This window comes from Syngnathus scovelli, chromosome 7, assembly GCF_024217435.2.
Source record: "Syngnathus scovelli strain Florida chromosome 7, RoL_Ssco_1.2, whole genome shotgun sequence".
NCBI classification, from domain to species: Eukaryota; Metazoa; Chordata; class Actinopteri; order Syngnathiformes; family Syngnathidae; genus Syngnathus; species Syngnathus scovelli.
The window spans coordinates 9,142,414-9,154,779 of NC_090853.1; the positions used below are offsets into that span (position 1 = coordinate 9,142,414).

At 41.3% G+C, this 12,366-nt stretch overlaps 1 protein-coding gene across 9 annotated transcripts in view; it reads left to right on the top strand.

Annotated features, from left to right (window-relative positions):
- The window catches only part of LOC125971847 (galactosylgalactosylxylosylprotein 3-beta-glucuronosyltransferase 1), a 59,902-nt gene that overhangs the window by 37,681 nt on the left and 9,855 nt on the right, over positions 1 to 12,366 (top strand). For 5 of the 9 annotated variants that reach the window (XM_049724899.2, XM_049724900.2, XM_049724897.2 and 2 more), the window contains 4 exons: positions 2,159 to 2,308; positions 6,676 to 6,818; positions 10,053 to 10,121; positions 10,222 to 10,733. In XM_049724899.2, coding sequence (XP_049580856.1) covers positions 6,707 to 6,818; positions 10,053 to 10,121; positions 10,222 to 10,733 — 693 coding nt within the window. In that variant the 5' untranslated portion in view covers positions 2,159 to 2,308; positions 6,676 to 6,706. Of the gene's footprint in view, positions 1 to 1,335; positions 1,507 to 1,594; positions 1,613 to 2,158; positions 2,309 to 6,675; positions 6,819 to 10,052; positions 10,122 to 10,221; positions 10,734 to 12,366 lie in introns of those variants that run through there. The other 4 variants (XM_049724902.2, XM_049724904.2, XM_049724905.2 and 1 more) reach the window with 4 other exon arrangements.

Genomic DNA, 12,366 nt, shown 5'->3' on the forward strand with positions numbered 1-12,366 from the left:
CTTGAGTTTTGTTACATTTATCATTATTTATTCTTAATAATTTTACATAATACCATACAGTATGTTATGCATCTCGATTTTAAGAGTAGAGTATCTGGTAAGTTTGCTCAATAGTCATACAGATTTGATTTTACTGCGTTGCTACTTTTATGAGTATCGCATTTTCAAGAGCCTCCAGGTGTTAATTGGAGTGATGGGGCATACAACTCAAAATTAGCACAAGGGCAACCTTTCGGTGAACTCAAGTTGCAAATATGAATACGGCCTAACTACCATCTTCATTTCCTCAATTCCTCATCAAACGAAGATTCTGCTGGGCTGGTTTTAACAAGAACATCCGAAAATTCATCTCTGGTTGCTCGGTCTACACCAGTAATACTTTTTCTCATCAATCACCCTCTGGTCTTCTGCATTCGCTGCACAACGCATCCCGCCTTTGGTCTCACATAGCACTGAACTTTATTACCGGACCTGGTCTTCCGTCTTCACAGGACAACTCTGGCAACCCTTTTAGTGTGGTGGATTGTTTTTCGAAATGGTTCCCTATTCCCTAGTTCAAGTTGCCCTCATAGTTGAAAACAGCGCAGCGGCCACTCTCTGTCCCGTTCGGTATTTTGTGAGCGTTTACTGAGTGTTTGTCCGGCAGTTTTGTGTATGTCCGTCTCGTGTGATACGTCGTGCTACTAGTGCGGCGGGCATGTTCTGCTCAACATCGGCGGAAGTGGATTTTATGGCGTTCTGGACTTTGGTGCGGAGAGATTAAGGGCGCTCGGACTGCTTCGTCATGGAGCGACGCCGGACTGGCCTGCTCTTCCTCCCCCGGTTGGACTGCGTCGTGAGCTCGGACTGCTCCGCCCTGGAGCATTGTTGGGATGCGTCGGCAGCGGGTCTGCAGCGGGTCTGCGGGGCAGCGGAGGAGGGGCCAGCGCGGAGACGTCGGGCCAGGCTTGCGGCCAGCCCAGGTCGCCCAGCCGTGCCTTCCATTCTCCTGGCGTACGTTCGTTCGCGGGACGAAAAGATGGGTTGTGTTCGCCTGATAGGATCCACGAACCGGACAGTGCGTGCCTGCTGTGTGCTCGTGTTCACAGTGGCCTGGTTGACTGTCATCTTTCCGGACTCTGCTGTGCATCGGGAGCGGCTAGCGTGCTATCACTCTTATTGTTCATCTTCTTGTTTTATTTTTCCTGTGTTGTTTACTTGTATGTGCGCTGTGAACTCTGTCTTGTCACCCTGGGATAGTGAGAAACGTAATTTCGATCTCTTTGTGTGTCTTGACATGCGGAGGGATTGACAATAAAGGAGACTTTGACTTTGACTTAAAGTATGTATTTTGTATCCATGGCATTCTTACCTGACGTTTTTATGTCACTCTTATAATTGTGCCACTCATTTGAATAATAGAAGTCTCATTTCTACCATCGCGGCAGGCTTTAACGGCAGTTGTGAAATCAAAGGCCGTCAAGCTTTATTGTATATTGGAGACTGTCTCTGTTGAAATGCCAAAAGGTACGAAGAGGCCACCTTAGGCAAGCGACGTCGCTTTTGCACTGTTTACTTTATTGAGTTGGACTTTCTGACTGCAGAGCTAAAATGATTTTTGGTTTGGAGCAAAGTAAGGCGTGAGCTGAACAAATGCACAACAGCTTTCCTATTAGCTGGTAGCTTCTACGATGCTTTGACTTGTCAAGTGATGCGTATATGATGTTCCCAGGCTGTTTGCGTTTCCTTACAATTTTTATTTTGGGCTAAATGTGACAGTTTCTTGCGGCAATTGCATCTTAAGTCACCTTTTTATCACTACTTTATTCTCCTGTCATTTGCTTGTGTTTATTGTTTTTGTAACTGCATGATGCTCCCGTTATTTGACAAGCGCCACAATAAGGATGCAAGCCTCAGTTAACTCACTCTTCCATAGTCGTTCTGAATTAGCCATCTATGAGTTCAAAAACAAAACTGTTACCTTTTATTTACCATTTTTTAAAGGTAATTTTTAGAGATGTCATATTTCTGTAGTCTGGAGGTCTCAAAGATAAATCGTGCTGGTTAACACTCCTGTCTCATAGTTTGGAGGTTTGGGGGGAACCGTGTAAGTCAAAATGCGGCTGATGAGGAATGAATATTATGACATGATGACTGAAGAAATGTTTTCGTCATGCAGACATGGTCAAGGAGTTGCCTAAGTGACTGCAGGTGGAACTAAATGAGGACGAAGATGCATGATGTTGCCGCTACGTAGCTCACCCAGCAAGCTCTGTGGGCTTCCCAGCTGTGCATCACCTGTGATGCCATGATCCAGTTGTGACTGTGGGTGAGTAGCAAAAAAAGTGGTCAGTACAAAAACTCAATAAGCAACAAGAAAGCAAAGCACTTTATATTATACACATAAGTAAAAAGCCAATGTTGCTTGTACCGCATTCAACAGGAAAAATAGACGTAATTAATTTACTGAATAACAACAACATATATTTCTCAGTTAATGAAAGCAGAAAGCATATAGATAAAATACCATATTAGACTTAGACTTAGACTCAACTTTATTAATCCCTTGGGATTACTCCTTCAGGGAAATTCTGTGTCCAGTAGCAGTAAAATACAAAATACACAAGAAAAACACAAGAGATCAAGATATACAGAAGATGCAGAAATACACACAGTGCAAGAGTTAGCAATGAAATGTAAAAGAGGCAAAAAGATAAACTAGGCAAGAAAATTGAGGGAGGTATTGGTGAACCCGTACCAGTCAAATTAAGGTAGAAAATAAATGGATACACTTACTAAATGCAGAAAGCATATAGATAAAATTCCGTATTGGTGAACCCGTACCAGTCAAATTAAGGTAGAAAATAAATGGATACACTTACTAAATGTTTACACTTTGGTACCAAAACACTAATGTAGTATTAATATAAACCATATACATACATGAATAAAATTGCATCTCAATGGGCGTATGAAAGGATGGACATGAATGGAATTCAAAAGTGAAATATACACACCAGCTATATAAAAATTGAGTTTTCAAATAAACATACACATTTGATAGCAACACATAAATAATGCACTCTAAACATTAGTATAAACATTGCAAACCTGAATATATTTGTGTGCAGATTTTACATCTTCATGAGTGTTTGAGAGGTTTGACATATACCGTAATTTTCGGACTATAAGTCGCGTTCTTTTTTTTCATAGTTTGGGTGGGGGGGCGACTTATACTCAGGAGCGACTTATATATGGGGTTTTTTCACAAATTTTGCTTGATCATTAACACATCACTTACTTACAAGTATAGTTGACCACTTCACATGTTATTTTTAGTATAGTTGATCACTTCACATGCTTTTATATCTTTATCTTGAACATATTCAAAACTTAAAAAAGAGAAAATATCAAATAAAGCAATTAACACTTTAAAGCGCCATGTCCAAGTCTGCTGTATGCACACTTGCTCCATTTTTGCTCCTCTTATATTTATTATGTTATTTGTTTATTTATTATTTATTAATCACTCTTATTTATTCATTGTTTGTGCCTTCTTGTTTTTTTTTTGTGTTGTTTACTATGTCTTGTCACTGTGGGATAGTGGAAACGTAATTTCGATCTCTTTGTGTGTCTTGGCATATGAAGAAATCGACAATAAAGCAGACTTTGACTTTGATGAAACAACCCAAAAAACAAAACATCTGAAAAAAATATATATTTTCAGACGAAACTGGATGAGGGCGCTCTAAATGGCAAGGGCTTAAGAAAAATGGCACCAAAAAGAAACTCATATTTTGCAGGTAACAAACTTCAAGTTGTAAAATATGCAGCCGAAAACAGTAATCGAGCAGCAGAAAGAAAGTTTGGGGAACCGTGATCCAAAGCATTACTGTAATTTGAATTTCAAGTGACGTCAGTGGCACGGTGCGGCGCGGACGAGGAATTTGATCGATGGATTTAATGATTTAAAGTGCACAGATGGTTTGATAATATTGCTTATATAATAGTTATTTGAAATATAATTTATATATCGTTATAAGGGCCTGTGGAATATTTTGAATTGCAAGTGCCGTCAGCCGCGCGCACCCATTGTTGACAAAGAACAATCGATGGTGTTAGGGTTGATAGATTAGTTTGATCCTATGCTTATGTTGGAATGTAACCTGTAATAATTAATTAATAATTACTAGCTTGTCCTGTCTTAACAAAAGTAGTAGAACAAAGTGCTATGATCTTTTGAACTGATTGACTAGCTGCAGAGGAAGCAATCAAAGTTGTTTTGTTTACACATCGCAAAAGACCCCCTGCTATGCTTTGATCAGCAGGCCAGGGGCTTCAACCCCATCCTGTCCACTCTCACCCCCACTCTCAAACCCCACTCTGTTTCTCTCAATAAAAATGCTCTTGCAAAGAGGTCTGAGTCAGACTTCATTCGATCATCGCTGTCCACACAGCGACGAATGGACTCTCCACCTGCAGGTGCTTAAAATGACTTACTTGTCTCCTGTTTGGTCCTTGCAAAATAAGTTGGAGTGAGCACAACTCTAACAGATGGATTTAATGAATTGGAGTGACACCGATGGTTTTCTGAACGTGTTATTTATGTAATAGTTCTCTTTAATAACTCTATATGTTACGTCTGGCCCATTCTCAGCTCTTCGTTTGTGTTTGTCATGTTAGCATACCTATCGTTTACCCTGTTGTTGCTATCGTATCGAACGATCGATGGATTTAATGAATTGGAGTGACACAGATGGTTTGTTGAATTTTGTCCACAATTTATCTGCGCCTCACAGCAAAAGCCATTGCTAATCACCTGTTATCCAATTTACTCACTGCGTGCTCGTTTGATTTCTTCAGATTTAGGAAAATGCTAAGACACTGAAGCAGAAATTAGACTTACACAGGTTGGTTGAGTTCAATCACAATTCTTGTTCAAAAAGCTCTGTTTTCAGGAAAGTACAATACAGCCCTGGGCCCTTCAAGAGCGGAAAGTCTCCATTCAGAAAAGGCAACGTTCAAGGTTCTTTGGTTAGCTTATATCAGCTGCACATGCCAGTGTGGGCTGAGTTTGATGGGTGATGAGTCTTTGAGGTGGGGCAAGAATTGCATAAATTGCCCCCCAAAATGCGACTTATACTCCGGAGCGACTTATATATATGTTGTTTTTTTTCACTTTTTGGGGCATTTTATGGCTGGTGCGACTTATACTCTGGAGCGATTTATAGTCCGAAAATTCCGGTATTCAGTTTACTTCTCTGTCAGCCATACATGCCATTTAATTTCTGATAGTAAAATGACCACAAGAGGGTGTGAGGGACTGGTATGGGGAGTCTTCATGAGTATTCCATACCTTGAAATTGGGCCGTAGCTGGCCCGACACCGATACCTGGTATTGGTACTCACCCATCGCAAGTGCTTACATGTTTTGGACTGTTTTCAGCATTTTTGGTTGTGACATTTGTAATAAAGAATATCAACACTTGCATGCACCTACTGGCAGTCTCTTTAAAACCAGTGAAGGGAAATGAAGCTTCAAATTTGGTTCATGAACCAGTTATTGTATTTTTTTTTACTCCTGTAGATGGCGGTGTTGGTTTAAAGAAAGCTGTTTAAGAAAGTCAATGTGCTTTCGGTCCAATGTTGAGTCCTTCTCCACCTGTTTTGGTGTTGTGTTCTGGGCCGTTTCTACTATTGCAGCATTTAGGCTGGCGTAATTTACTGAGCGGAGAATACGTATTGGAGTGATCAGACTTTTGATTACAACACTACACCCATGAGGAGCTTCACCTCAACATGGCGCCAGCTGAGCCATCTATTGAATAATGCTTCCCAGACAGATGGAGAGGGACGAGAGAGCCCCCACTAAATTGTACTTTGTAATAAAAGGAGGAAAGAGAAACCAAATGGGACTTTATTCGTTTAGGTGCATGATCAACTCGACAAAGCCCCCAAAATTGTTGTTAGGCACCCAATGTATTTCTAGAATTTAAATGTCAATTTTATTATAATTTCATCGTGCTATATAGGGTTAAACTTGTGTTCAATTTAAAGCTTGCCAAAATTAGATTGGGACAAAAAAGACGAAGAGCCCACAAACACGCCAACATCTGCTGCTGAGGCCTATATAGATTGTACTGTGTAAAGTTCTGACTGTCTGGTTAGAACTTTGGCTGTGGGCCAAAGCACCTTCTGGTGACTTTCTTCCCATGATTATGTATGGAGAATATCTTTAGCAAAGGGGGCTTGACCCTTCCTCAATGATACCGATTGGCAGCGGCTACTGCTCCAGGGCATCCTCCTGCAGTGCTGACCTTCTTTTTGTTGGCAGTCAGACATTAAGAGACACTGTTTTTTATCATTTTCTGCTGCTCCACAATCTCATTCCCCATGTGTACTAGCTGCTGCCAAACAACACAAGTCTATTAATCACTTCTTTCCCCCCTGTTGTTCTGTTGTCTTCAAATTTCATCCCATATGAATGTGGGTGAGCTCAAGTGCTTATTATGCTGCTCCTGAGTCGTTAAATGCAAATTAAGGCACAGTAAATGCACAACTCATTTTCTAGCAATTAAAATTCAACAACATGTTTAAAGTGTGAAGTTTATTTTCCACGTGTCCATGTTAGTTTAAGCTTAGAGGATCTCAAACTCAGACAAAGGCTGATAATGTGGGTGTTTTGTTTCTCCACAGGTAATGCAGAGCCAAATAACCAATCCTGGAGATGCCGAAGAGAAGAGATATTCTTGCCATCGTGTTGATCGTGCTACCCTGGACTCTGCTCATCACAGTTTGGCACCAAAGCGCGATTGCTCCGCTCCTCGCCATCCACAAGGGTATGCATTGCAGCCACACTCTACAGGCCATATTGAAGCCGAAGTGGGTCCTCGAACCTCACACTGCGCTTCAAGCTTAGATATGGAGCCTGCTCATTTAGAGGCTCTCTCTTGCCGTGACCATCTGCTTCATTGCGGCTCAACAACACTTATCCAGCCGTAGATTTGTCATGGAGTGCATGATGAGGCTCTCATGCTTCACTAAAATCTACACACTATTATCTATGCACACAAAAAAAAAAAAAACACAAGAACATGATATTGCAAGAATTGAGAAGAAAATAGAACAAAACAGTGTTTCAGATTATTTTTATTGAAACATACAAACTAGAAATACCGAAACCTCAAAAGGTAAACTGTCAAGAAAAAGTTTTGTATTATTGCAAAGTTTCTTGGGACTCAAAAATGTATAGAATCCCACAAATGTCTTTGTCAGCCACCTCAAATGTGCGCATGAAAAGATGAATTTGGTTTGAAATTCCTCCTTCCTCTTCAAAATGGTAAAAAATAGTTTGACGGCTCACTGGAAATCCATACTGCTGTTAAGTTCTTGCTGATTGATGATCTCTGAAACAAATAGTTGGTGGTGGCCTATAAATTTGCCAATCACTTTACATCTATTACTTACTATCCTAATCAATCAAACATAAATCCATCATGTGTTTTATCTATTGAGGTTGAACCATTTCCCAATTTTATCAACTGACATTCACCATTCCTCAATTACAGAGTTCATTTAAGCTGTACTTAATGTCATAAATGCGTCCAGCAATTAGCTTAATGAAGCCCAAACAACATGCAGTTCATTAGCACATCACACTCATGAGCCTCCCAATCTTTCTCCCCTGAGACCACAAACCCACAGTGTGAAATGTCAAGTAAGCTCCTGGGTAAACAAAGCCAAATTAGATAGACAGCAAATCAATACATTTCTTTGTCCTTGATGGATGATCTCAAAATACATACAATAGGAGTAAATACACAAAAACCAATGCAAATATAGTGACATAAAATATCACTTCACATGCAGCAGCGTGGAAACTGTCAAGTGTGAAACAAATCCAAATATCCTCACTGTTATTTAACCCCGACTGCTCACAGGCTTGCTTTTGTGAGCGCTTATAAAAAGGAGCTGGAGGTTTTGGCACCATTCTCGCTGGCAGGCTGTTGTGAACATCTGGCCATCAGCAGATTGTGTTAATCTATGGCTGCACGAAAAAAAAAAAAATCCTCTTTTATGTCTCAAGTGCGAATAGCTCCGAGGATGAACTCTTGACGAAGATTGTTTTTAGTCACGGCAAAATGACAGCATAAATATCTTCACCAATTCTGTTTCAATAAAATACTGTTCTATAATTGTATAATCTCCTTCATGACCACAGTGTTGGGATTAGAATGTTAGTTTTTAGATGCTCCAATGTTAACATTCATGTCTTGATGACAGGACGTGATCACCATCTGGCAAAATATAAAACGTAAAAAAAACATCATACCGTGAATGTGTGATACGATTTAAGCTTTTGGTTGATTACTGAAGGCACTCTGATTCTTGATTCTCTAACATTTGGCACGGTTGGAAAAATTCAAGAAGTAACACTTTTAATATTTAATCAAAGATGGGAATATTATTTTCAAAGATGCAGTTTGTCACATACAACCTTACTATCGTAGGGATATTTTTGTGTAAAATCAATTTCTTATAAGAACATAATAGTTAGTCAGTTTTGAATTCATTTCTATACCATATAAAGGAGCACTACGTTTCTTAAAAAGCTTGTAAACAATTGGTTCGCCGTTCTTTTATGGGATGTAAACAGAAGAAAACAGAAATATTGCCAATTTTGTAATTGACTCTGTGAAATGAATAGAAGCGCAGGAATGTGTGGAAGAATCATACACAGCAACACATCCTGGTCACACATTAATGTCGGATAATATTCCACTTCTGATCATCGCAAATTAACCAATGCGGTTAAGTTGGTGTCTCGAGCGCTAAAAGCAACCTGCCTGCAAATAGGATTTCCCACAATATGAAAATGATAAGCGAGAAAACCTCTAATTGGCTTTGCATTTGCATGAGAAATGACAAAAAGACGAAGAAAAGCTGTTTTAATAGAAATCTTAAAAACAGTGCACAGTGTCCTGCTACAAGACAGGCTGTTGAAATATTAATAGGATCAACCGAAGACAAGATCCTTGTGCTGCTGTGAAATGTGATTTCAAGCGAAGGGGTGCCGCAACTCTGTGAAATAAGCACACAGAGGTCAAAGTAGCTCGATCCTGCTCGTGGGTCCCTCACTCTTGCCAAATGGGAACGCCTGTCAGGATCACAGACCGTGACGGTTCCGGCAAGAGTTGCAGCTCAAGAAGTTGGTCTGGTCCCTTGAGGTGGAACCAAGCACATGGCTACCCACAGTCTGACCGCAACTTGCATTGTAGCTAGAAAAATGCCTTCTTTAACGCCATTGCCACTGCGGTTCCTAGAAATAATTTATCAATGTTTTTTTAGGCTCGGTGTAATGTTTTGAAAAAGAAACAATTTTAGGATGCTTATTAAAGAAGAATTTCAAAGTACAGCGTTTAACAGGTGCGGCTTTTGTTTAGTGGTCTGTTGTTGGAAGGATTAAATAAACTTCGATAAAAATTTTTGGTCAGAAGCTCTAATATGGTTTTCTTTGGCTTAGAGACTTAGTAGGAATTCATATTTGATCACTTTTTATTCATACCCCTTCCGGGACTTATCAAACATGCTTTTCCACTCCGTTTCCACTTGACTTGTGTAATCTAAACACTTGAGATACTTTGCTTCAACTTAATTTCTTTAGGATTGTTTTTACGGTTTCAATCTTGCAATCCTAAAAGAGTTCCTCTTGAAGCAAACAGGTGGAGGCACGCATCTGCTTGATGGGCATAGGGGCTATAAAAATGAAACTCGTTACACATTAAAATGTTTTCATTGCCCCTTAGACGATGCATAGCGTTCACAAAAATCATGTGAGCACAAACATTTGTGACAGCAGCACAGCAGGCGAGTCAGTTGATAAGAGTGGACATGTTGACACTTCAACATGAGAGGAGCGAATCCACCATCTTTTCCTTCCTGATAGGGGAAACTCCAAAGTCAATGTTTGAGGATTAAAAGGCTTCTTTCTGCCATTCCATCCTCTTCTAATGCGGTCTCTCCATCCGTCAGCTGTGTTGTCCTCTCACGGTGCTTGCTTTCACTTTTTGCAGCATGCCACCACCTAGTAAAAGAGATCTTTATCATTCCAGAGAGGCTTGCGGTTCGCCACCGACTCTCAGGTACACTTTACCCACTTTGGGTTTAAGTCACCTGAGGCAAGCTTACGCAAGGGCGGCCCTTGATTGTACTAATGCCTGACGTGTCTTCTTAAACCTGCAGATGACGGTGTTGAAGGCAAGAGGGAGGCGGGTGGCCAAGCGGGAGACTCCAAGGAATACTGCGCCTCAGATAAGGACATCGTGGAGGTGGTGAGGACTGAGTATGTGTACACACGGCCGCCGCCGTGGTCTGATGTGCTGCCCACCATCCACATCATCACGCCCACGTACAGTCGACCTGTACAAAAGGCCGAGCTGACGCGGCTGGCCAACACCTTCCTCCACATTCCCAATCTGCACTGGATCCTGGTGGAGGATTCCCAAAGGAGGACGCCTCTCGTCACGCGCCTCCTCCGAGAAACGGGCCTCAACTACACCCACCTAAATGTCGAGACGCCCAGGAACTATAAGCTGCGCGGGGACACAAGGGACCCTAGAATCCCCCGGGGGACCATGCAGAGGAATCTGGCACTCCGCTGGCTGAGGGAGACCTTCAACGTAAATAGCACTCAAGCTGGAATAGTCTACTTTGCTGATGACGACAACACTTACAGTCTGGAGCTGTTTGAGGAGGTTAGTGCTCATTTCTTATGTCTGCTTGCTTCACACACTTTTTTCCTCTCACTTTTCTTTTGAACAGCCTTTCTTGTGACTGTTAACAAGCCATGAAAAGAAAAGCAAGAAGTTAATCTATTGATGCTTGCTTGACTGTGGGACAATGAGGTCATACTGAGTTGTTTCGAGATTTTAACAGTTTTGTAAGAAAAATAGCATAACAGTAATGACATAAGAAAATAGTGTGCTGCATTTTTTTGCTTTTGCTTTTTGCTCCTTCTGGTGTGTGCACCTTGGCCACCTGGAGTCAGTATAACACAGACATAATGCAGATTAACTTGGAGCCAATCAAAACTCCTTGGAGTCATTCTTTGCGGAGGATAAAGAATATGTCCATGAGTATTGTCATATTATCAGTCAATAGGTTTTAATCAACTTTTTGTTTACAACTATCTATTGCTTTAAAGATTCTACCAGCCAGCATGACACAACACAACACAACACAAATGATGCAAAGAAATATCTTTGCATCGTTTGTGAGCGTTATGCTAAACATATTTACTGAAAGCAGATCAATTGGATAACATGACACAAAGTGCACGGCTCGGTGGCGCACTGGGTAGCACGTCCGCCTCACAGTTAGGAGGGTGCGGGTTCGATTCCACCTCCGGCCCTCCCTGTGTGGAGTTTGCATGTTCTCCCCGGGCCCGCGTGGGTTTTCTCCGGGCACTCCGGTTTCCTCCCACATTCCAAAAACATGCTTGGTAGGCCGATTGAAGACTCCAAATTGTCCCTAGGTGTGAGTGTGAGTGCAATTGGTTGTCTGTCTCTGTGTGCCCTGCGATTGGCTGGCAACCAGTTCAGGGTGTCCCCCGCCTACTGCCCGATGACGGCTGGGATAGGCTCCAGCACGCCCGCGACCCCCGTGGGGACTAAGCGGTTCAGAAAATGGATGGATGGATGGATGGATGGACACAAAGTGCAATTGTCTTTGTCTCTTCTTCGTTATCATCTTTAATTTGACAATGGACTGTGAGTGGCAATAAACAGCTTGAAGCCTCTTTTCAGAACTGTTCACTGTCTGACAAGATGCTCCTTGGTGTAAAATCAGTTGAGCCAGAAAAAACAACATCCAAAAAATGACTCGTATCTAAAAAAATCTCCTAAATTGGGTCCGTCGTAGGTCTCAAAAGCACATTTTATTATGCTGGCTGAGCTGAGGTCTGTTGACATCTGTACTGTGACATCACTCATGATGGCCATTTAGACACCACTGTTTTGGGGGGATTTTTTCTGAAACAGTTCAAGGGTGCTTGACTTTAGAACTTATGTAGTTTTTCAATGAGTACGTAATAAAGGGTTAAAAGCCCTAAAAGTTCTGTGGCCACTCTTCTTGGGAGTATGGGTGATCAGTGCATTGATTAGGCAGCTCATAATCAGCAGCTCCAAAGTGTCCTTATTGACCCTATACTGTCACTGAATGCTCATTGTTACTCTTGTGCTTTATGGGAAACCAATGACAGTATAGAGAGCATTGCTCAGTCAGGCTGCTTTGTAGGAAACAGATACATAATGACACACAATTCTCCTTAAGAACAGTCATTATTTTGCTTCGAACACGCGCGAAGAAGATTGGCTAGATAATGAACAC